This window comes from Perca fluviatilis, chromosome 22 (assembly GCF_010015445.1).
Source record: "Perca fluviatilis chromosome 22, GENO_Pfluv_1.0, whole genome shotgun sequence".
In the NCBI taxonomy this organism is placed as follows: domain Eukaryota; kingdom Metazoa; phylum Chordata; class Actinopteri; order Perciformes; family Percidae; genus Perca; species Perca fluviatilis.
The window spans coordinates 2424953-2449430 of record NC_053133.1 but is presented as its reverse complement, the minus strand read 5'-3'; the positions used below and the strand labels follow the sequence as shown (position 1 = coordinate 2449430).

The 24478-nt window shown below is 42.0% G+C and overlaps 1 protein-coding gene across 2 annotated transcripts; it reads right to left on the bottom strand.

Annotated features, from left to right (window-relative positions):
* Positions 1-10831: 10831 nt before the first annotated feature.
* Positions 10832-23271, bottom strand: aoc1 (amine oxidase copper containing 1). 2 transcript variants are annotated; one of them, XM_039789618.1, is made up of 6 exons: positions 23146-23237; positions 21558-21619; positions 19577-21115; positions 18436-18724; positions 16809-16941; positions 10832-12029 (listed from the first exon to the last, which is right to left on the bottom strand). In XM_039789618.1, exons 3-6 carry the CDS (start codon positions 21111-21113, stop codon positions 11760-11762), a joined length of 2229 nt encoding a protein of 742 aa, XP_039645552.1. In that variant the 5' UTR covers positions 21114-21115; positions 21558-21619; positions 23146-23237; the 3' UTR covers positions 10832-11759. The 2 variants fall into 2 exon arrangements, with proteins under 2 accessions (XP_039645552.1, XP_039645551.1); XM_039789617.1 differs by lacking the exon at positions 21558-21619 and having other exon boundaries at positions 23146-23271.
* Positions 23272-24478: the final 1207 nt, after the last annotated feature.

The following is a 24478-nucleotide window of genomic DNA, read 5'->3' as shown; positions in this document are numbered from 1 at the left end:
ATGTGTGCCACAGAACATAATGTGTGTAAGAGCTATGATTGTGAATCAAAGGTTGATTGGCTGAAAACCCAGGCCACAGGGGATGACATGCTGAAGCTGAGAGGTAGTGATTTCAGACGAGGATGGAGACATTAAGAGGACTTGTTTTTTTCAAACAGTTTGCAGATGGCACGCTGTTTGTAACAAGATCCCACGGGATGCACTATCCATAAGGGACACTGTGTGTGTGTGTGTGTGTGTGTGTGTGTGTGTGTGTGTGTGTGTGTGTGTGTGTGTGTGTGTGTGTGTGTGCAGAGAGACGCAGAGAATTTGAGTACCCTTTACATCTGGACTTACATACACATAGTATGTGACAGTAACTGCCTTTACAATGTGTAGGTAAATCACAAATGGGTGAGTCTGCAGCCAGGCAGCTAAATCATTTTAAGTTGCCTGGCTGATGACAAAACTGCCATGATGCTGAAAAAACTGCAACACTAATCAAATTTTCCACACGTTGCAAGCAAAAAGTGTGTTTTTATCGCATATTCAAATACTTTATATGCACTCCTTAAATCAAACTGCTTGTAAATGTAGTGGGGATTGTAGTTGAAGTTCATCTTTCCTACTTTTTCTACTTTAAAAAGTTTTTTTACAAGAGGAAAGTAGGGCGGATGTGCAGTTTGCTGTGACAACGATGACTCGGACGTCAAGTGGAGAGCAAACATTAGAAAAACTTCTAACATGCTCCTATTTGAGTAGATTGGAAGAGAGGAGTTCAAAATGCAGCTTATTACGTTCAAGGCTTCTTCACTGTGAGCTCTAAATTAACAGAGCTCCGCAAAATACACGCAGCACCAGGCGTGGGTTTACGGGGCTTGAGCCCCAAATGTTTTTAGCAAACCCCAAATCGTATGTTGCTTTTTTGAGATCGCTTTTTGAGGGAGCTTTTGTGGTTATGAAAGTCTGTCAAAACCACTTATTACATTGAATGTCACATCACAGTTATTGTGAATAGCACACTGAAGTAATAAACATCTTGGAGTTGTGAGGACATTTTATTTTACAAAAAGAATGTAACGTATTTCAACACAGAAGTAGATTGACGCACAAGGCACTCACATGCGCTAATATGCACCCACGGTGGGTTGCCTATCCAGGGGCGTAGCACAAAATTCTGGGCCCTGTAGAAAGGCATTTTCAAAGGGCCCCTCCCCGCATCCACAGCTATTCATTCTAGCATCTTTTCGTGCCCTTCTCACATTAGGGCCCTGGGTACTCAGTCCCCTTCCCCCCCTCCACCCCCCCCCCCCAGTCCGACACCTCTGTGCCTATCTAATCCAATCCAATCCAGCTTTATTTGGAAAGCACATTTAAAATAACCAGGTTGACCAAAGTGCTGGACATTGACATGATTTAGTACAGATTATGTATATGTATTAGTGTGGTCTAGACCTACTCTATCTGTAAAGTGTCTCGAGATAACTCTGTTATGATTTGATACCATAAATAAAATTGAATTGAATTGAATTGAATTATAAACACACAAGTGTGGTGAGGTTAGCTCAGTTGGTAGAGCAGGCGCACACACGTAAAGGTTCTCTCCTCGATGCAGTGGCCGCAGGTTCGACTCTGACCTGAGGCTCTTTGCTGCATGTCGTTCCCCCCTCTCTCCCCTTTCATGTCTTGATCTGTCCTATGGAAATGAAGGCCTTAGACTACGTTTACATGTGGCCGGCTACTTTCATAAACGGACATTTAGAACGTCTACGTTTTCAGAAAAGTGTTTGTTTACATGTACCCGTGTATATATGCTGTAAGTGCCGTCAAGAGCACGCCAGACCTGTAGGTGGCGGTGTAACGAGAAGCTCAAGCCCACGTTAGCCAATCAGAATCCCGAAAATAGCAACAACTGCATCGACTCACTTCCTCTTTCTCTCTCTCGGCTGCCTAAACCTCCGTTTGTCTCAGTTTACGTGCAAACGTGCAAACGAAGTTTTCCAAAATCTCCACTTTGGCCGGAGTTTTTAGAAATAATCGTTTTCTGTGATAAAAACGGGGTTTTCGTGTAAATGAGAGGCCAAACCGCAGGAAAATATCTGCGTCTTCCCTTTGTGTAAACGGGGCCTTAAAATGCCCTAAAAATAATCTTAAGAAAAATAGATAAATAAATAAACACACGAGTAACAAAACAAACGTTTAAAACAAGTAACAAACTGGAAAAAGAAAATGCAGAGTACAACTCTCAAGGTTTAAAGGCCAATGAATAAAAGTGAGTTTGAAGTCCTGATTTAAAAATCAACACAAAGAAGCTTTGTTTACAACACACACAGAGGGAGCGTGACTTCATTCTCTGCTCATGACGCCATTACTCCACTATATCATAACATAGCATTACTGCTATATTAATGTAATCGAGTATACAACCTTGCTGAGACATGCAACATGCCACCTGCATAAAGTTTCCCTGGATAACATGCATACATCATTTTCCTGTGACTCGGAATCTAATCCAGCACGGGAGCACAGGACTCCGCCACTATTCTCTGAGCTGGAAAACAATCATTTTCAACACAACGATTGTACCTTCAAGGATTTTGGCCGAGCAAATCATATTTTACATTGAGATCACCAGTATGGTTTCTCTCCAGTGTGGCAGCGCAGGTGTTGATTGTAACTGCTTAAATGAGAGGATCTCTTTCCACATTGTTCACATCGATAGGGTTTCTCACCAGTGTGGCTACGCACGTGTCTGTTATAATCACTAGACTCAGTACATTGTTTTCCCCAGTGGTCACACTGGAATGGCTTCTCTCCAGTGTGAATAGTGTGTCTCTTATAATCACTTAAGAAACGGAAACCCTTCCCACATTGTTCACACCTGTGTGGCTTCTCTCCGGTGTGGACCCTGTCACTACCCGATGTGAGTCGAGTGCAGATGTGAGATGCGCATGCTCAGATTTGAACGGTTTACGGCATAACGCCAATCTATGATTGTTTGATTGCTAACGTTAGCTCAAAACGGCTTTCAAGTGACAGCCTTTGTTGTGTTTGATTGCTAACTTGTAGCCAGCAGTGAACGGACTTCGTTATGTTGGTCCATTTTTATTGTATTGACATTACAGAAGTCTCTCGTTAGCAGGTTCATGTACTTCAGCCTCTAATCTAGAACTGACATCAGGGATCATGCCGTGAAAATGTGACGCCTTACGCTAAATAACAAATTACTGCTGTGTAATGTACCTATCTCATTATTCTGTGGCTAACAGCAAAACAGATCTGCGTGAAATCAGGTCTAGCCACTGTCGCTAAGTGACTCACATCTGCACTCGACTCACATCGGGTAGTGACAGACCCGCTGGTGTGTCTTGTAATTAGCTAAGCGACTGAAACCCTTTTCACACTGATCACACTGGTATGGCTTCTCTCCGGTGTGGACACACTGGTGGTCCTTGCAACTACTTAAAGCGTAACTCTCGCCAAAATGCAACCTAGGTCGTTTTGTGAATGTACCCGAGTCAAACCTTCATTTAAAAACATATTTAGGACAGAATCGCCACATATAAGATTCACCGTATTCTCGTTTTTCGGTCAAATGGCCTTTTGAATGGGAGTGCTAGGGGCACTACTATGATCGCATCAAAATCAACATTTTTAAACCACTAAGAAGGCTCGACACAACGTGAAACTTTGCTCCAAGTAACCCCAGGGGCTCTGTGCATGAACTCCAGCACTGAGAACACAGAGTTTACTAAAAAAAGGAGGTTTTGAACAACTCACATTATCAGTTGTTGTTTACGCTATCCGCCATTTTCCCAGTCAAAAATAGGCGATCTCCGAATGTGAATGAACGGACTCCATAGGAGGAAATGTCATTCTTATATGAGGCTCCTTTTTTAACTACAAGGTCAATATTGTGTTTCACTAACGACAAAACAACACATTATCCGTGCATTTATATGGAACTAAGCTTTAGGAGTGTTTCATCTTTACTCTCCTCCCTCGACTATTTTTGACTGGCTCGATGGACGGCGACCGGAAAAACAACAGCTACGGTGAGTTGTTCAAAACCTTTCTTTTTAGTAAACTCTGTGTAGACAAACAATGTTCTCAATGCTGGAGTTCATGTGTAGAGCCCGTGGTGATACTTGGAGCAAAGTCTCATGTTGTGTCGAGCCTTCTTAGTGTTTTAAAAATGCTGATTTTGATGCTATCATAGAAGTGCCCCTAGCACTCCCATTCAAAAGGCCATTTAACCAAAAAACGAAAATACGGTAAATGGGGGGGACTGGGCGCGGTCTTGGAAGGCTTGTCTCATGTGAAAGCTCCGACAGTTTTGTTACTTACCTGCTTAGAATTCCTCATGGGGGCGACAGAAACTACGCACTATAGCTTTAATTTAGGCTTAACACTTCCTTGTTTACATATTGTCTTTATAAATCCAGTGTAATGTACATTCCACAGCACTAATTCCATCAGTACATCAAGTCAATCTCGCCATCTGTCGCCCTGAGTTTCTTGCCTCTACAGCCCATTTTCCGACATGGAATATGTAACATTGCTGACTTCATCTATCTTAAGATTTATTTATTTGAATAGGACAATGCACATTAATCAACATTTCTGTAAATGCGCCAGTGTTAGCCAGTCGGCTAATTTTCAACCGTAGTCCTATCTGTTAAAGTGACAGCTTTTTGTTATTCAGACATAGGTGACTTTTACATTCATGTACCTTATGGCTTTATTCAGACATGACAGGACATTTAAGAGTGTAAGAGCCAAAATGCTCGCGCTACGTCACGTGATATTTGTGCACCAGGTGCAAAAAGGGGGAGCAGAGAGAAAGAAAGAGAGAACAATTTAGTCAAAAATGTTATGAGAGCAAGGAACAAGAGGGTTATGTTCTTTCACACATTTCATTTGAATTGTATTGAGTTATTTGATGCCTGTTGCCTGCATGACATCTGTGCACAGTGTGATGTGTTTTGTTACTGTTATGTTCACAGGATGTAATGTGAAGCTTTTTGCTAGATATTCATTTATTCATCCATGCAGTTGGAATAAAAGTTAAAAATATAGAGAGACACTTACTATATATATATATAGATTATTTCTAAGGTTGAACAAGGTTTATTATATATATATATATTATATTATATCCTCTTTTGCCACAATCACATCCAATTTATTTTTTATAGTCTGATCTGATACGAGAAGGAACTTCAAGTTGGTGGTTTATTAATCTGATAACTTGTATTTTATTTGTGCTTAAGAAATGTAGATTGAGATAATACACAGTTATCACAGTGATGTTAGAAGGCAGTACAAGACACACGTCTCTCTTTCTCTCTCTCTCTCTCTCTCCCTCTCTCTCTCTCTCTCAATCTCTCTCAATTGCAATCGGCACAATCCTTATGTAAATTCAATGCTGTGTGCAGCAAAAAGTATACTGGATAATGTTAATGTAATTTGATTTGACCTTTTCTAAAGAACTCATTTCTTATTGGTCAAAGTTTACATCCTCCAGATGCTTTTCTTCCTGTCAGCACACTTCAGCTCTGAAATCATCCAATAAAGGCAGACTGGTCAGAGCAGGATCACCCACTGAACTAGTAATAATACTGCCGCTAGACATGACCTAGGCAGAATTCAATTATTGAGTTTTATGCTTTATTAGAAGTATGCCTGGTCAATAAAACAATAGTAATATACCGTGATAGACAAGTCATCAATAGCATTAAGACATGTTTAGATAGCAATAGAACGTTGACACGCAAACAGCCAATCATTTGACAGCTGTAGTTTGATTGCACCATCGACATGTGACACAACAACAGAGCGTGCGGTAAAATGAGGAAATTCTTTGTAAAAAAAAAGAAAAGGTCCCCTAGGTTCCCAGTAGGGCTGGGTGATATGGAGAAAATCGGATATCACGATATTCTTGACTAATTACCTTGTGGTCGATATTGTGACAATATTATATATGTAGGGTTGACAATTGGTGCTTTGACAAAATATCTTCACAATTAGATTTTAGATAAATAATGTGGATATAATGACTAAGTGGGTAAAGGCAAATAATAGAACAGCTAGAACAGTCTGGTACGTTCAGAAAATGACATCACTTTACTGTAATGCAGCCTTTAAAAACCAGTACGTTGGAAGTGTAAGAGGAGACCAGAGCTGTGTCTAAAGAACCATGACCTTGGTTGACCTGATACATGACTCACTAGCACATTTACACCAATGACACCAGCATACTTATTTCAGTGACAGGACATTTTTACACCACCAAACCTAAAATGATATCTAAACTAAAATGAACAGGTGTCAGGGCAGATTTATAGATTGCAAGTCCTCCTTAGAAATGTGTGGAATTCCTGTTTATCGAGAGGAAAAGTAGACCTACAGTATATTAGCCAACACAGTTCCACTCTTCTACTGTTGACCTTTGGACACTAGTTCAGGGTTGAGAGTTTTTCCTAAAAGCGTCATGTAAAACATGAACCAAAAAAACAAGCAAATCAACTGATATGAGACCAGCTAATATCCTCATTGGATATGCATTTTCTCTATCCCTCTTCTAGCTCTCTTTTTGTTTTGTGCGGCCTGTCTGTCTGTCTGAAGTTTTGTCTCAGCTGCTGTTGGGGGGCTATTTTGAGAAGTAGACAAAGAGGAATGGGATGATTGGCATACCATCGGGGACACACACCACCATGCACAGACCTATCTACAGATGCACGCATGCATGCACACACACACACACACACACACACACACACACACACACACACACACACACACACACACACACACACACACACACACACAAACATGCACTTGCACACATACTTTCTTGATGAGGGGCAGTCTTATTATAAAGATATTTTCAGTTTATATTATATGTGCACTCCTGCTTGATGAATGAATACAGTTAAAGCTATTAATGCGCAACTATTTTACAACAGTGTTGTTGTCATTACTTAGAATTCCTCATGGGGGAGACAGAAACTATGCACTATAGCTTTAAAACAACACCAAAGATTATTTTGTACCTTAAAATAATGTTTCCAAAATCATTTCAGTGGTTCATCAACTCGTAACAGGGTGAACGGCACTTGCTTTGTGGCCCTCTGTCGGCTATAACCGCACTATGCACAGGTTTGCCAGATCAGGTAGCGGATCTGTAGTTTGAATGATACATACAAGTTTGATACATAAGAATAATGGTAATGGTAACAGTAATGGACAATTCTGCTTCCAACCTGTAGGGGGACCGAGGAGGAAAAGTGCTTTGGTGTTGCTTTAAAGCGTAACTCTCGCCAAAATGCATCCTAGGGTATTTTTGTGAATGTACATGAGTCAAACTTTAGTTTAAAAGCATATTTATATTTAACAACAGCTGCAGTGAGTTGCTCAAAAACTTTCTTTTTAGTAAATCTGTGTACACAAACAATGTTGTCAATGCTTGTGTTAAGGTGTAGAGCCCCTGGTGAAGTTTCATGTTGTGTCGAGCCTTCTTAGTATTTCGAAAATAGCTATTTTGAGACTAGCATGAGAGTGCCCCTATCACTGCCATTCAAAAGGCCATTTGACCCAAAAGAAGAATACGGTGAATCTTAAAAGTGGCGCTTCGGTCCTAATTATCCTTTTAAACTAAAGTTTGACTCACGTACGTTCACAAAAATACCCTAGGATGCATTTTGACGAGAGTTACGCTTTAAGTGAGGGAATTGACGTGAAATCCTGGCCACTGGTTACAGCGTCCGAACTGTGACTATTGCACAGTAGCGCAATGTTCCCTGCAGGCCTGTTGTCAGGAAATATAGACAGGGGATAACATTTTCCAAATCGGGCTCCCCCCCCCCCCTCACCCCCTTCAGCACCACAGATTTTACAACAAGGTGAGAAGATGGGTGAGAATGAGCCAAAAGAAGTAAAGTAGCAGGCCTGCAAATTTAAATAAATTAGTTTAATGCTAAAAGTCTCGTTTTGAACCTTTTTTTTCAATAATTACGGAGTCTTATATAAATGAAGCCTCCTACCAAACCGCAACTCCTTCAACAACATTATATTCTGACGTACAGAAGAAGTTTTATAATATCATTTTACAATTAACATGTTGTAATATGATGACAGAGAGACAGTGAGTTGAAAGGCAGGAAATAAAGGCTTAAGTTTACCTCAGCTGTCGGACATCTGGTCCAGTAATACATTCGCTCTGTACAAATGTGTTTACTGTCAGATCTTTCTTTTATGCACCACTGGAAATACTCTGCTGTTTCTCTGAGTCATTATCACATCACATTCATAGCTGGGACTGGGATCTCGAACAGGATGTATTGAAACACCGGATCATTCAAACATATGTGACATTTCCATATTCAAGTGACACTGTGGGATTCACACAAAGGCTTAAATGAATGGGGTTAACCATCTATTGATGATAACAGATGGATGATTTAAAGCAAAGTCACACAATTGGAAATAGAAGGGGAAAGATGAACTTAGACAGTAACGCGGGAAGGAAGGCTGCGTCCTGCTGAACCCTGCTGAAGCCTGCTACTTCCTGCCACAACCATCCCTGCTCTGCTGTGCCACGCTACATCCTGTAACGCCCTGCAGCGCCCTGCTATGACATGAACTACTACAACTACCATTTATAGTCACTGTTCCATTATCTTTAATGTGACTGTTATTGCCACTGTTCATCACACCCCCAACCGGCACCGTCAGACACCGCCTACCAAGAGCCTGGGTCTGTCGAGGTTTCTTCCTAATAGGGAGCTTTTCTTCGCCACTGTCGCACCATCGCACTATGCTTGCTCTTGGGGGAATTACTAGGATTGTTGGGACTTTATAGATTATAGAGTGTGGTCTAGACCTACTCTATCTGTAAAGTGTCTCGAGATAACTCTTGTTATGATTTGATACTATAAATAAAATTGAATTGAATTGAATTGAAGGATGTTTGGAAGTCTGTATGCTAAAATGCTCTGTAGAGTGTAATGCTCACACGTCATAATCTTCACAGGATGGGTGTGACCACATAAACTAATTAGGTGTTAAAAAGGATGCACTAAACTGGAAGAAGTATGAACAAGGAGGCCTACACTTTTGATACATACAGTATTATATATTATACTTACTATTATTATTATTATTATTATTATACAATATCAATGTGAAATAAAAACAATTGCATGTTTTGTCACGCCCCGCCTGCTGTGACTACCTCTCTGTGACAGTCTGGTGTGTGTGTGTGTGTGTGTGTTATGTTTTATTTCTTCATTTTGTTATGCATGCAGTGTGTTTGGTGTGTTTTGGTTTTCTGTCTGTGTTCTGTGTTCACCTTCATTTTCCACAGGCTGGGACATCTGTAGTCTCAAGCCCAAGTTGATTTAACCCTGATAACATGTTAGTAGTTTCTCAGACTTGACAAAGCCTCTCCAAAGCCATAGAAGACATCATACAACTGTTTTCAGAGCCTCCTCGTGATAAATAAAGCAGTCGTCATGAGTGTCCATTTATAACCTTCATTTATTCAGGGAGGACCATTGAGAGCAAGCTCTCTTCTCCAATGACGCTCTGATTACAGCACAAATAAAAAAAGAAATAAAAAAACGATCACAAAAATTACAGTACAAATAAATAATAAAACAATACCCAAATTACAATATGTAAAAAAAAAAGTATTAAAAACAAGAGCACTCCCTATGTAACACATTTTCAAGCATCATCTTGGACGTCCCAATGGAAATGAGTTGCTCTAAGACGAGAGAATCCTTTCGTCAGGAGCGCACAAGTTAAAAGCACTCTTTCCTAATTTACAATTGCTGCGTGCTGTGATAAGTCTAATGCGTGTCTGTGAGCGTGTCTGATATGTTGTGTTAGTAAAATTTATGAAATGAAAAGACAACCAGGAAAAAAAAAAAAGAAAAGAAGTATGAGCATCATTGTTAAAACATTGTTGCACACTAGTTTGAAGAAACTGAAAAATAAGAAGAAATATAATGCAAATCTTTAAAGCACATTCATGGCATGGCATGTGTCTAGCATCAATATATCATCCAACAATTATCCAAGGAACCGCTAGATGGCAACAAAGCACCATTTGAGCTTCCAGGCGTTTTATTCAGGCCCAAAAATACCTTTTCTCATCCTCTACAGGCTAAGCTACTTCATGTGGAAATATCAAAATATTATTTGTTTCATTGTTTGTGTTCTTTGGCAGGGAGCCTTTTGAAATGTTCTTTATTGGTATCGTTGAGTCTAGACCCTATATTATCATGATACTATAATTTGTGAGACATTATGTGCTGTCTAGTTTTATATGTCAGATTCAAATTTGACAGAACCCAGAGAATGGTTTAAGGCCATGAGTGAAATGAAATGTCACATTGTTATTTGGAATTTTTTGTACATGTTACTGTGAACTACATGTCACTTTAGAATAAATAAACTGTTGTCTGTCTGTTGTGGCGTCAAGCCCATCATTGCCATGGGAATAGCTATTGGAATGCTTGTTACCCAATTCACATTGTTTTTTTTGTCTTTTCTGCTAGCCCTGTCCATTCACTCATGCATGCATAGCTCTCATACTATCACTCTTTTACCATGCACACTGTAAAACATCGGCACACACTTATTAAAAGGGTTTTTAGATTGTGAAAATCCTGACGAGAGTTGCTGGCTGGATTCCCTTTCCCTAGTCCAAAAACCACTCATTTACCCTTCAAACAACCTGACTGCCACTGCGAAATCAACCTTCTTTAGGTTATAGTTTGTTGGCTAACATAAACATGTTCATTAATCATTGTTTAACACAGAAACGTAATAAATCAAAAACATACAATATGACATTTTCATTTATTTGGCACCTTATTATCTTTTGCTTGAGAACTGTTAAGTGACATTGCTATGTTAGGAATGCGTACATAAAGGAACAGTAACATGAGCTGTTATTGATTCTCTGTATATTGTGTCACATTGTATGTAAAGTTAGGTTTCCAGGGGCGATGGGGCAGCCAGGTGGTATCCTGGACTGTTTGCGGGGAAGGATCCGGAATCAGGCTGTTTGCTCTGTAAGGCCTGTTGTCCTTCCAGGAGAAAAAAATCCCACCATGGGGACAAGACGAGCATAGTGAGGGACAGCAGTTTACTACAAGCAGGGCGGATACAGAGCATCCTGCATCCTGGATGCTTGCTGCTGCTAAACCTCAGCCATGGAGACCCAACATGGGATTAGAGGAGCTCTCAAGGACCGCATGCTCCCCTTCCCCCTGCCAGGTTACATGTATAGTTTGATTTGGTATGGTGGTACAGTAACTTTAACATTAACATTAACTTTACATATAAATGATTTGGGTTAAAAATCCATGTTTTTTCTTCATTCGACACAGCAGGAAAGATTGGAGAGATACAGGGGAGAAATGCATAACCAACACGTGCGATTTATGCAACTTGCAATGTGTAGTCTGCAGCTAAAAAATTAAAAAATGTTGTTATATATAACCAGCCACAACAGGCTCATATGACAAAAACACAAAATCAACTTTTTTTTAAATGCTCTAATTCTTTATTCTTTTCTTAATACATGGATTTAGTTTCTTTCATAAATTTAAACATTGCACAAAATCTCATAAGGCTGTTACATTGTAAGACATTGTTAAGAATGAATCTGACCTTATCTATTATAAATTGATTGTTATATAATCTGAGATCCTTGCAAAAATTGTATTAGAGCCAAAATACTTTTTGGGAAACCCAAAGAAACACCTCTAGACTCTTGCAAGAGTGCCATTGTAAAAGAATGGCTTGTCTGTCACACAGTGACCTACGACCTCAGGTGTCCATCTCTGGATCTTGGGCTTGCCGTCCTGTCCCGGCCGGACAATGATGGTGCTTCTGGAAGACAACGAAGGGTCTTCATCGAAGAAGTTGAAGGGCCGGAGGAAGAAGCCCACTGCGTTGCCGGGTGTTGCCGTGTTGGGGATGTCTTCTGAATGAGGCACATGCAGGAAGCCCACTGTCACCCAGGCTACCAGGTCCTGCACAAAGGAGAGCAAACATTACATGACAAGTTTTAGAATACGACATACGACATTACAGGTGGGGTTTATCTACTTAAAAGTGCAAACAGAAGAAAATGTCAGCATTCGTGAGTAACCATCATGGTGAGTGACCAAAACTGATGAACAGATTCTTTTAGGGAGAGCAAACATAAACCAATGACGTAACCTCTAAAATACCCCCACCCCCGCAATGTAAACCACAGTTTTAGGAATCCATTTAACACATCACAAAGGATGCTGTCCATTAGTGGATTGTGACTCATGCACCAGTACAAAAGGGGGCATTTAGCCTGAATCATCACTAACCCCCCAAATCTCAAAAACCATGTAACAATATTGTGATTGAATTGTTACCGGGGTTGGTGATCATAAGATGCTATTGTATCATCTAATAACGTTCTGGATAGACTTATGCTCACAGATTTTGAAGTAATTAAGTGTTAATTGACATTAGTGTAAAAAAAAATGAATGGCTTTAAATGCACAGCATGTCATTTCTGCCACTAGGGGGTCTCTCAATCAAAACAATAATAAAAGACACCTGATTTGGGAGCATAGGATTATGGGAGTTGTCTTCATTAACAGCCACCATTGAGATGACAATCTATCTGACATGACTCAAGCTGAAATTATGTTCAAAGACAAGTAGTGCGTAACAACGTTTTATTCACTTCACCATTCATGTTTATTTATGTTATGTAATTTCATTTTAAAGAAATTGCCACATAATTAGATTCTATTTGTGGTGGTAAGTGTGGAGGGGACACAGACCTTCAGATTACGAAGCCAGAGAGCGACTCTCAGCTCTCGGGTTTTGGTGTATAGTTTTTGTAATGGCATGGATGTTTTTGTGTGTACGAGTGTGTGCGAGTGAGATAAAACACACCTACACCCTAGCTATGCTGAAGAAGGTGGGATTCTCATGTTGGGTGGACATTACGACGGAGTACCAGCGACTCCACAACATTCCGCTGGGCGTAGCGAGATCGCTGGGCACACCCTGGATTGTTGTCGGGCCTAAGAGGTGGCGCAGAGAGCGGAGGCAGAAGTGAGGCTGCAGGGGCGGCCTACTAGCAGGGCAAAGGAAACAGTCCTACAAACCCCCGCTACCAAGCATCTTCCTAACAAATGCCAGGTCCATCGTCCACAAAACTGACAAACTGGAGTTACTGATGGCAAACAACCAAAACATCCGTGACTGCAGTGTGATGAATATCAGCTGGCTACACCCGCCGTTCACCTAGCTGGCCACTCCATGCACCGCTTTGACAGGAATAAAAGCTCCGGTAAGAGCAGAGGAGGGGGGGCTCTGTATTCATGCTCATATGGACTGGTGTACAGGCAGTAGGGTCATACACACACAATGCTCCCCGGATCTAGAAGTGCAGCGTAGACCCTTTTACGTGCCCAGAGAGCTCACAACGGTGACCATCGCTGCTGTGTATATTCAACCAGATGCTGTTAGCACAGCGCTCTCTCAGCTGTACGCCACCATAAACAAACAAATGCAGGCCCATCCAGAGGGAGCCTTCATTGTGTTTGGGGACTTCGACCAAGCTTGCCTTAAGACCGTGCTCCCTAACTTTGTACAGTACGTACAGTGCTCCACCAGAGGGAAGAACACATTAGACCATGTTTATTCCAACTTGAAGCAAGCCTACAGGGCAGTACCCCTCCCACACCTGGGCATGTCGGACCATCTCTCACTGCTCCTGGTCCCTGCATACACCCCACCCCATATGGCCTGAAGGAGCACTCTCTCAGCTTCAAAATTGCTTTGAGCACATTGAGTGGAGCATGTTTGATCATCTCGATCTACAGGAGTACACAGAGACTGTTCTGTTCTACATAAATATATATACCCCAACCAAAAACCTTCGATGACATCGGGTGTCCGGACACTCCTGAGAACCCTGAACTCTGCCTTCAAGTCAGGTCACAAAGAACAGTACAGCGTGACGAGGGCAGAGCTGAAGCTGGAGAGGCATCAAAACTGCTAAGGCGGCTCATAAGAGGAAAGTGGAGGACCACCTCGCCAACAACAACCCGCGGCTAGTGTGGCAGGGTCTACAGAGCATCATCAACTACCAAGGCTCCACACCCGTCACTACCATCACTGACGCATGTCTGGCTGAGGAATTGAACATTTTCTTTCCCCGCTTCGAGATAGAGGCTCGACACACAGCTGCAAGGCCACCACAGACCTCCAGTCACAGCACACTGTGGAAGGAACACCAGGTGAGGCAGGTGCTGAAGACTGTGAACACCAGAAAAGCAGCCGGTCCCGATGGTGTACTCGGAAAAGTACTCTGTGCCTGTGCTGACCAGCTAGTCCTGACTAGGTTGTTCAACCTCTCACTGTCACAGGCTACCATCCCCCTGTGCCTGAAGTCAGCTACCATCATCCCTGTCCCAAAGTCTCCTGCCCCAAAGTGCCCCAACGACTACAGACCTATCACCTTAACATCAGTAGTCATGAAATGCTTTGAGAGGCTTATCTTGCACCACATCAAGGCCTGTCTCCCCTCAAACCTGGACCCACATCAGTTCGCCTACAGAGCTAACAGATCAACGGAGGACGCCATTGCTACAGCTCTTCACACAGCACTTAGCCACCTTGAGCAGCCAGGGAACTACGTCAGGATGCTGTTCATAGACTACAGCTTGGCATTCAACACCATTGTTCCTGACATCCTGGTGGACAAGCTGACCAACATCGCTCTCCCCCCCTCCACCTGTGCCTGGATCAAGAACTTCCTGACTGACCGCCCTCAAACGGTTAAGGTAGGCACCACCTGCTCCTCCACCCTGACACTCAGCACAGGCTCCCCCCAGGGCTGTGTGCGTACAGGGACGAGGTCAAGAGGCTGGCAGGTTGGTGCTCTGAACACAACCTGCTGCTCAACACCAGCAAAACTAAGGAGATGGTTTTAGACTTCAGGATACACAAGGGGGAACCAGCCCCACTGAGCATCAACGGGGACTGTGTTCAGCGGGTGTCCTCCTACAAATTCCTTGGGACATATATATCCGAGGACCTCTCCTGGACTGCCAACACATCCGCGGTGGTAAAAAAGGCCAGACAGTGACTTCACTTCCTAAGGATGCTTAGAAGGAACCATCTGGAGGAGAAACTGTTAGTGGCCTTTTACCGCAGCACCATCGAGAGCGTCCTGACATACTGCAATACGGCTTGGTATGCCAACTGTAATATGGCGGACAGAAAGAACCTGCAGAGGGTCATAAAGACAGCACATCATATCACTGGCAGTCCCCTACCCTCGCTAGAAGACATCGCCAGCACGCAGTGTCTCAGGAGAGCTAGGGCAATCACTGCCGACCTCTCACACCCAGGACAGCACCTGTTTAACCTACTGCCCTCTGGTACAGGTGCCTCGAGAGCAGGACTAACTGACTCAAAAACAGTTTCTTTCCCTGGGCCATGAGGTCCCTGAATTCATAAAGTGTGTGTGCTCTATGATGTGTAAATTATGTATATACTGTATTGCTTACTTCTCACCTTTTATGGTTTATATTTATTATGCACTGGTCGAAGAAGCACTGACAATAAAGATTACTTATCTTATCTTATGCTCCGGCTCAAGTTCTGCTATCCACTGTATGTGTACAGTATGTACTTTGAGCACCGCTGTTGAGTTAACTCTTTAGGGGCCGAATTTAAAATGAAATGGAAATGGGTTAAAGGACATTTTGCTTCTCTTCAATATTGTTAGATTAATAATACATAACAAAGTAGAGGGAGGCAGGCCAGCCAAGCCCGATCCGGCAGGGGGAGAGTTCTAAGCCCGAAAAAGCTACCTCTCCTTATGACCTGTCTCTCTTAGTTACGCTGTTATAGTTACGCTGTTATAGTTTTAGACTGCCGGGGACTTCCTTCCTTTGACACACTGAGCTGCTCTCTCCTCTCCCTTTCTATTACTATTTCTATTACTATTACTATTTGTGTTTATCCTGTCCCAGAAATGCTTGTTACTAATCCTAGCTTCTGGGGAGTTTACTCCCCGGAGTCCTTATGTTTTTTCCCCCAGCGTATTTCCTTAGAGAACGTTGGCACCAAGACCCTGGTTCCAGCTGTCCCCGTGGTCCTGCAGCACTCCCTGCTGAGCTCAGCGGTGCCCTGCAATGTCATGCTGCTTCCGGCGGAACCCTGCAGCTTCCCGTTACATCCATCCATGCTCTGCTGGGCCACGCTACATCCTGTAACGCCCTGCAGCGCCCTGATATGACATGAACTACTACGACTACCATTTGTAGTCACTGTTCCATTATTAATGTGACTAATATTGCCACTGTTCATCACACCCCCAACCGGCACCATCAGACACCGCCTACCAAGAGCCTGGGTCTGTCCGAGGTTTCTTCCCAAGAGGGAGGTTTTCCTCGCCACTGTCGCACTGCTTGCTCTTGAGGGAGTTATTGTAATTGTTGGGGCTTTGTAAATTATAGAGTGTGGTCTAGACCTACTCTATCTGTAAAGTGTCTCGAGATAACCTATGTCATGATTTGATACTATAAATAAAATTGAATTGAATTGAATTGAATTGAATTTTGGAAAATAGGTTTGCTTACTTTCATTTCAAGAATATTTAAATCAATCAAATGTCCGTCATGAGCATTGTGGACAGAAACTACTGTCCCTATTGACTTCTTTTATTGATCTTCTTCTTGTGGAGATGTGTGATATAGACATTAACAGGGGATGTACATGTGTCTAATATTAATGTACTACTGTACCTGGTTGACTATGTCTTCATTGTTGCGGATGTAGTCCTCAAAGGACACAACAGGTTCCCATGGGTCACACTGGGTGTATATGCTGCTGCTGGTGGCTTCACTATCTTTATGACGAGTCACAGCCAGAGGATACCTGTGGAGAAACAGCTTTTTTGTTCAGTTTGCCAGATTATTCTACCATTTACCATAGTAATCTCCCACTTGGTGTTTGGGAACACCAGCAGTTTTCCTGAGGCAAATTAAAACGACACCATAACTTTTGCTGAGCAGCTGCAACAGTAGCCACTGCTGCCACAAGTAGTACGACTCTGGAGCATTTCAATCTGTGGATATCTGAGCGGTGAGGGGTACAACATTATTCTAACAAGAAGTAGGAAACAATCAGAAAGAGGGAACAGTCTCTGACACAAGACAGAGATGGAGAGGAAAGGATGTGACATCCCTTGCCATGCATATTAGCGTTAATCTCCAAAGCCCACTGACTGAGTGTCTGGCAACAGGTAATGGTCTTACCTCAACAGGGGTGACGACTCAAGCCATGGCAACAGGCAGTGAGTTAACCATCATGTGAATATGTCCCACTCACATTACAATCCACATCCTCTTCAAACACTACAGAAAATACAGTCTGATGATTGTAAGTATCTAACTTGGCTCTGTTGATAACGATAAGTCACATATTGGAGAGCTGGCAAGCTACCGTAGTTCACTGAAGAGCTGATAAATAAAGTTTGTTTACATTGTATGAGTAACCCTCATAATGTTAAAATATTTCCTAACTATCTTGTTATGGGAGCGGTTGGGTTCTTCCGTATTGTGTGTGTTTGTTTGTTTGTTCTCTCCCTCTCCCTTTTCCCCTGTGTCTGTCCATTTTGCTGGAGTGGCTAAAGTAGGTCAAGGGGCGTGGCCGGGCGATCAACCTACCTGCACGGCTGCTGGCTATCCTGCAATCTCTTTCTGCTCAGCTGTTGCTGATTCTCTGATCACGGCTGCAGTATTTAGACCTGGTTGGAACCTGTCTTTGGCGCCAGATTGTTACAGCTACCAAAGTGACCTGCTGTGCTGCCAGCCTTTCACTCCACAAACTTTCCATCTCCTCGTTTGGATTCCTGTGAGAGTTTTTATGATTTGGACATGCCACGCTTTGCCCACGCCGCTCCAGTCCTGTCTCCTCCACCAGCGCAGCTGACTGTCTCTGGCTGCTGTTTTTTTTGTGACGTTCATTAAAGACATTCTAAATGTTTTTCTCCGTGTCTGTGTTGTGATACTCCGTGTTCTGGGTCATAGCCACAGCCATAACATATTTACTTCGATAGCCAAGCAGTGATAGTCTGCTATTAGGTAACGAATGACAATATTCAATAAAATGTTGCTGCACCTCTGTTGACTCTCTCTAACTGGATTTAAACTGATTTCTAACTCCCTTCAAATCCAGAAATGCTCAAATGCACAGAACCTGAAACTTACCAGATATCCCAATGTGTCTAAACTTACCAAGTATGAGGGGGAAATATAAGATGTTTGACAAGCCATCTGGAATGGTGGCAACAATAAAAACATGGCATATTGGCTTTAAATATTTTACTTTTTTTTTTTTTTAGCTACATAGGGAAAACATTTTAATTACCTTGCCCAACTAATGCCATTTTCCTCTCTCCAGCCTCTTGGAAGGACGCTGTCGGCATGTGAGTTAAACTGAATCCGGTATCCCTTCTGGTGTCCCCATTTATTTTTCTCATTGGCATTGTAAAAGTGCACATAACGGGGGAACTTTTTGCCAAAGCGGAAAGCGGCAGATCGCTCGGTCTTGTGCTCTGTTCTGTGGAGTTTGGACTGGACGATGAAATGCTTTGGGCTCCAGGGATTGGTGAAGTTGACATATCTCAGATCAATCGTCTCAAAGCTGTTCTCTCGCCCTGTGTTGTGAAGGCAAAGAGTTGTCAAGTGAAGTTAGATGTCAGGGTATAATTTGAGACAATATACAGTACATTTACATTTGCATCAGAAGTCTTCCTAGGATTAAGTTATTGAATTATGTATGGAAGATTGCCTTGATCTCAGATAGCCTTGACCACACATTTCAACAGAACAGTCTCACAGGCTTGATAGGCTAAGCCACGTCTTTGTCTGTTAATGACTGGGTAAAGTCCAGAAAATCATTTTTAATCTGGACTGGCAACAATAAAAGTCTCAATGCTAAGTTTTTGTCTGCACATCACGTCTACCTCATTTCACAGCCCTCAGCTTAAAAAAACTCACTAAACACAATTATTAGGATTGATGTAAATGGAATAATTAGTCACTTTGAAGACCACACTGGAGGGCATACTTGTAACCCATTGTATTCTTCACAGAAATATTGTGTGATGGTTTCCAACCCCTATTATCTGTGTTTTTCCCTAGTTTTTTTATGACCAGTTGCAATAATTAATGTCATACTCACTTTCAACATTTGTGCATAGCAACTAGGGTATGGGAAATAATTGTGGTTATGGAAAATAAATAATGGTTAAGGTATGGTTAGAGTCTTGCTACTAAAACATTTGGTTCAGGTTGGGGAAAGATTGGTTGTTACAGTAAATAAAAAGCAAATGTTAATTGTAGGGCATGACAGGTCCGGTCTGGGACATAAATCGTGAGGTGCAGAATCATTCCATATTGCTGTAATTCATAGGATACCGGGTTTTCCACTGATCTTGACTTTAGCTTTTTTTTAAGTCAAAGGTCAATAAAGAGATACTGCTTTACAATTGTAACATAATACTCACCAGCAATATCCAGGTCCACTTTATAATGGATGAGGTGTGTGTGCAGGTTACCCAGCACATAGTTGTACACCTTGGTACCATAGTGAAGTCCGTTAGGTGTAAAGAAAGTGGCATGGATGTATCCGGTAGCGCTGACCTTTACCTCCATCACCCCATTCTGGTAGAAGAGGAAGTCCCAGATGTAATCATAGTTGTAAACCGTTGAGGTTGTCCGCAACACCAGCACCGTGTTATCCAGCCCTCCATAGAAGTTGTATCCGCCCTTGAAGTCAGAGTTAAAATGCCTTCTCAAAGGCACAGCAGTGGTCATCTCAAAAATACAGAGTGCATTTTTGTGACGCACAGGTTTATCGGTGTCATAGTAGTGGTAAAGGTCCACAAAGGTGGCAATTTCTGGACAGTCGATTCCAGGCGCCAGCTCGTAGGATAAGGTGCCCATTGCCCAACCAGCATCTATGTACTTTGTTTGCATTGCAGCGGGAGTATCACCAGAATAAAAGGCAATTGCTTCTTGGAGGCTGATCTCATAGGCAATCCTTTCTCCATTAAAACGAAGGTCAAAGACTTGAAGCCCAGCGGATGAGCGGACTCGGTAGGCAAAAGACCATCCGGCATATTCAACAAAGTTGTGGTCAACTTCATAGCGATGCCCCTGAGGCTCCACAAGCTTCGGACCATGGACATTAGTGCGAGTGTTGCTGTGGCCCCGGGGGATGTAGGTGGAGTAGAGGTCCTTGTCGTCATGATCGGGCAGTTTGATCTTCTCCACACCTCCTGATTCATATTTTTCTATCAGTTCCTCAACACTGTCAAAGTACATGCTGTTGTACCAGACCTTCTCAACAGTCCACTTTTCTGGATCCAGATCCTGGTGGTTGATCAGAACCTCAAACCCAACTGGGTGGATGAAATACCCCTCCACAAACTTCTGCAACATGATCCAGCTTCTCCTCTCACCTGAATCCAGCCCACGGGGAGCTATGTCTGAGAACGTCAGGCAGCGGTCAGAGCAGTTAGTGTAGGAAAACCCTCCTGTGGTCTCAAACAGGAGCTTGTGAGCTTGAATCGCAATCTTCTTGAGCAAATCTTCAATATGGTCATACTCTACTGCAGAAATAGGCCTTGAATCAAAGCGGACAGGCCTATCCCCCTTGAAAGTCTTGACTTCGTGGGTCTTTGGGGTCGGCAGAGGACTGACAATGTACTCAGTGATGTTGGGGTTGGTTTGGTTCCCGAACTGGATAATCACACGCGCTTGACGTGGTGGTTTGGCCTGTCCACGGTCCAGAGCTCTCAGGGCTTCATGCTTTCTTGGCACATGGAGTTCGATCAGGAGGATGCTGTTTTTCATCAGAGTCTTGCTACGAGCATCAGTGAGCTCCAGCTCTTGAATACCATGCAGGTAGGCCCGAACAGCTTTCATCTCACGTACTGTGAGGTCGGCAAACATGGGAGCGCCATGATGAGCCCAATCTCTTGATGTAGATGCACTACAACCAGCCAAGCAGACCAGCTGCAGTAGATAGAAAAGCCTCATGGCTGTAATATAATGACAAAACAATATCAAACTCAGCATTAGATTTATGTTAAGAGAATTCACGCATATTTTTAACAGTTTGACTTAGGGAGCTTCGGAAAGAAGAAATCTTTCTATTCAAACTATTTTACATCCTAAAGCAGGGTTCTACTATAGAATAGAATAGAATACACTTTATTGTCCCTGAGGGGAAATTTGTCTTGGACATAGTGCTACAATCTGTTGCTTTACAACATAAACAACATGTAACATAAAAAGATTCTCAAATTAACTAAAATAAAATACAAATACAATAAGATAAAATCAACATGAAAGTGAGATCAGCAGGGCGTCATAAGACACAAAAGAAGGACACACATGACAGCACAGACAACACAACATCCTAAGAATTAACTGTAATAATTAAAGTGCGAAGTGCAAAAAGTGCTGGTATATTTACTGCACCCCTTCTCTGCTGGGCTAGGATTTACTACTGTTTTGACATCTTGGCACACGGAATCTTCTCCCTGATGGCATAAGTTCATATTCAGGGAAGAGAGGGTGTAGAGAGTCTGCAGTGATTCTTTCAGCTTGTTTTCTGATTGCTTGCTCGTACAGGTTCTGTATGGGCTTGTACTCTTTCCTTCCTACTATCCTCATAGCTGTCTTGTGTGTGCTGGCCAGCCTGCTTTTTAGCTGCTTTTTAGCTTTAACCATGCTGTGATTCCATATCTGATAATGCTCTCCAGAATCGCCCAGTAGAACATGAGCATGATCTGGCTGCTTACTCCATACAGTCTCAGTCGCCTTAAAAAGTATAATCTCTGCTGCAGTCTATTGCACAGGTGGTCAATGTGTGTTTTCCAGCAGAGAAGATTGTCTATATGGACACCTAAGTATTTTTAAGACATTACCTTGATGATTTTTTGATTTTTTTATGACAACTGGCTCATGGCTCATGTGACATTTAAGATAAGATGGTTGGTGTCAGACCACTTGATAAAGGTGTCTATCTCATCAGGTTACACAGAAGGATTTGTGTCCTTCTGGAGAAAGCTCAAAATTGCTGTATCATCTGCAAATTTTATAATATAGTTATTTGGGTGTACTTTCCTGCAGTCATTGGTATACTATGCTTTTAGACCATGGCCCCCTTAACTGAAAGAGAGACAGAGCAGGGACCCCCTACTACATATTGTATCAAGTTTAGTTGCATATTAAACTGGGCCAGATAGATGAAAATTGATGTACAATATAGCTATTCATGTATTATTTATACATCATGTTTTGATGATAAACATATGGAAGTCACAGTAAATCCCTAAGCTTAACTGGGTCTGTGGATAGCTACCATAGTGGCTTCCTTACCTATAGTAAGCCTATCATCAATGTTGTGTAAATTAAATGTATTTTTGTTTTTATGAATAGGTCGATTCATCTTTGCTAATAATATGTTGGATTTATGTTATTGTATATGTTCAGACATGGAAGAAAAAAAACTTTCCAAAAATGATCAAACAATAATTTGGACCCCTGCTGTAACTCTGAGGACCCTTTAGGGGCCGCAGACCCCTTGTTGAAGCTCTCTGGCCTAAAGAATCAACAGCTGGAGTAATCTCTGTCCTGCAGAATTCCAAGAACCTTAGGCCATTTTCTCACATTTCTTCTCTTCACAGCTGGATAAGCAATTCTTGTTTTTTCACTTCTCACTCTATTTGCTTTTATTATATCAGTCTCTCCTCTACTTCTCAGGAACACACAATGTATGTATGAGCCTCTGTTATAAGACACTCACAGTCAACATGGTCTATCTCTATGCTCTTTGCTTGTTTTCCTGCACTGTTTTGATACAAATTTATAATCTTCATCTAATTCCAATATTCCCATCAAGTTCTAAATTCAATTTGTCACATTCTGCAGAACTAATTAGAGTTTATAACATGTTTAAACAATAGCATGTAATAATGTTAATAACTTTGGAGTAGTTTCATGCTTCCTTAAAAAAACATGCACTTCTGAATCAGGAACAAAGAAATAGTCCAAGCTACTGTACCTGTAGTCGTCCTCCTGCTTCACGTGCTTTGTATAACAGGGGTGATCAGTCAGGTCCTCTTGCTTCAGCACTTGAAGAAACCTTTCTAATGGAAACAGGAATCAGTGCACTGCAGCTAATATTTAACCACCTACTTTGCATTGACGGAGGCTGATGATTGGGCAACAGCAAGTTGTAAATATGATGAAATAACAGATGCAGAAGGCAGGTTTATCTATAGCACCGTTCAACTACAATTCAAAGTGCTTTACGTAAGACATAAAAGTAATTAAGAAAAAAGACATAAGGCGATATAAAACATAGACATATATAATGTAAAAAGAGTAAAATAAAAAAGAAGATGAAATACAATAAGACAGAATAGAAATGGCAGTGCAGTGCAAGATGTGAATAAATGAAAGACATTTTTGAATACAAAGAAGTTTCAAACCAAAGTTTTCATACCTGATTTAAAGTGAGTGAGATTTGCAGCAGATCTCAGGTTTGTTTAAGATATGTGATCCACAAAAAGTTAATACTGCCATGTTTAGTTTTTGGGGAGGTGATCAGTGTTTCTACCAAACTACCCTCATGCCAAGGCCAATAAGGTGGTGGGGAGTTTTGAAGAAGCTTTTTGGATGCTTTTATATAGGCCTTAGCGGTCCCCTTATACTGTATCTGAAGTCTCTTTTATATAGACCTTAGTGGTCCCCAAGTCTCTTTTATATAGACCTTAGTGGTCCCCTAATACTGTATCTGAAGTCTCTTTTATATAGACCTTAGTGGTCCCCTAATACTGTATCTGAAGTCTCTTTTATATAGGCCTTAGCGGTCCCCTAATACTGTATCTGAAGTCTCTTTTATATAGACCTTAGTGGTCCCCAAGTCTCTTTTATATAGACCTTAGTGGTCCCCTAATACTGTATCTGAAGTCTCTTTTATATAGACCTTAGTGGTCCCCTAATACTGTATCTGAAGTCTCTTTTATATAGACCTTAGTGGTCCCCTAATACTGTATCTGAAGTCTCTTTCCCGAAATTCAGTCTTGGTGCAGAATTACAGCCTCCACGAGCCAGTCCCACAATGAGCTTTCCTTAGGACGTGCCATTTCTGTGTCTGTAGCTTTAAATGCTATGAGGAGGAGAGAGGGGGTCAAGGTGGGGGGTGGGGTTGTGGCCTTGACCAACTGCCATGCTTTGCCTGTTTGCAAGCCATGATGTTTCTCTTTGCCCTTCCTCCTTATGACCTCATAAGGAGAAGATTCCAGATCGGCCCATCTGAGCTTTCATTTTCTCAAAGGCAGAGCAGGATACCCAGGGCTCGGTTTACACCTATCACCATTTCTAGCCACTGG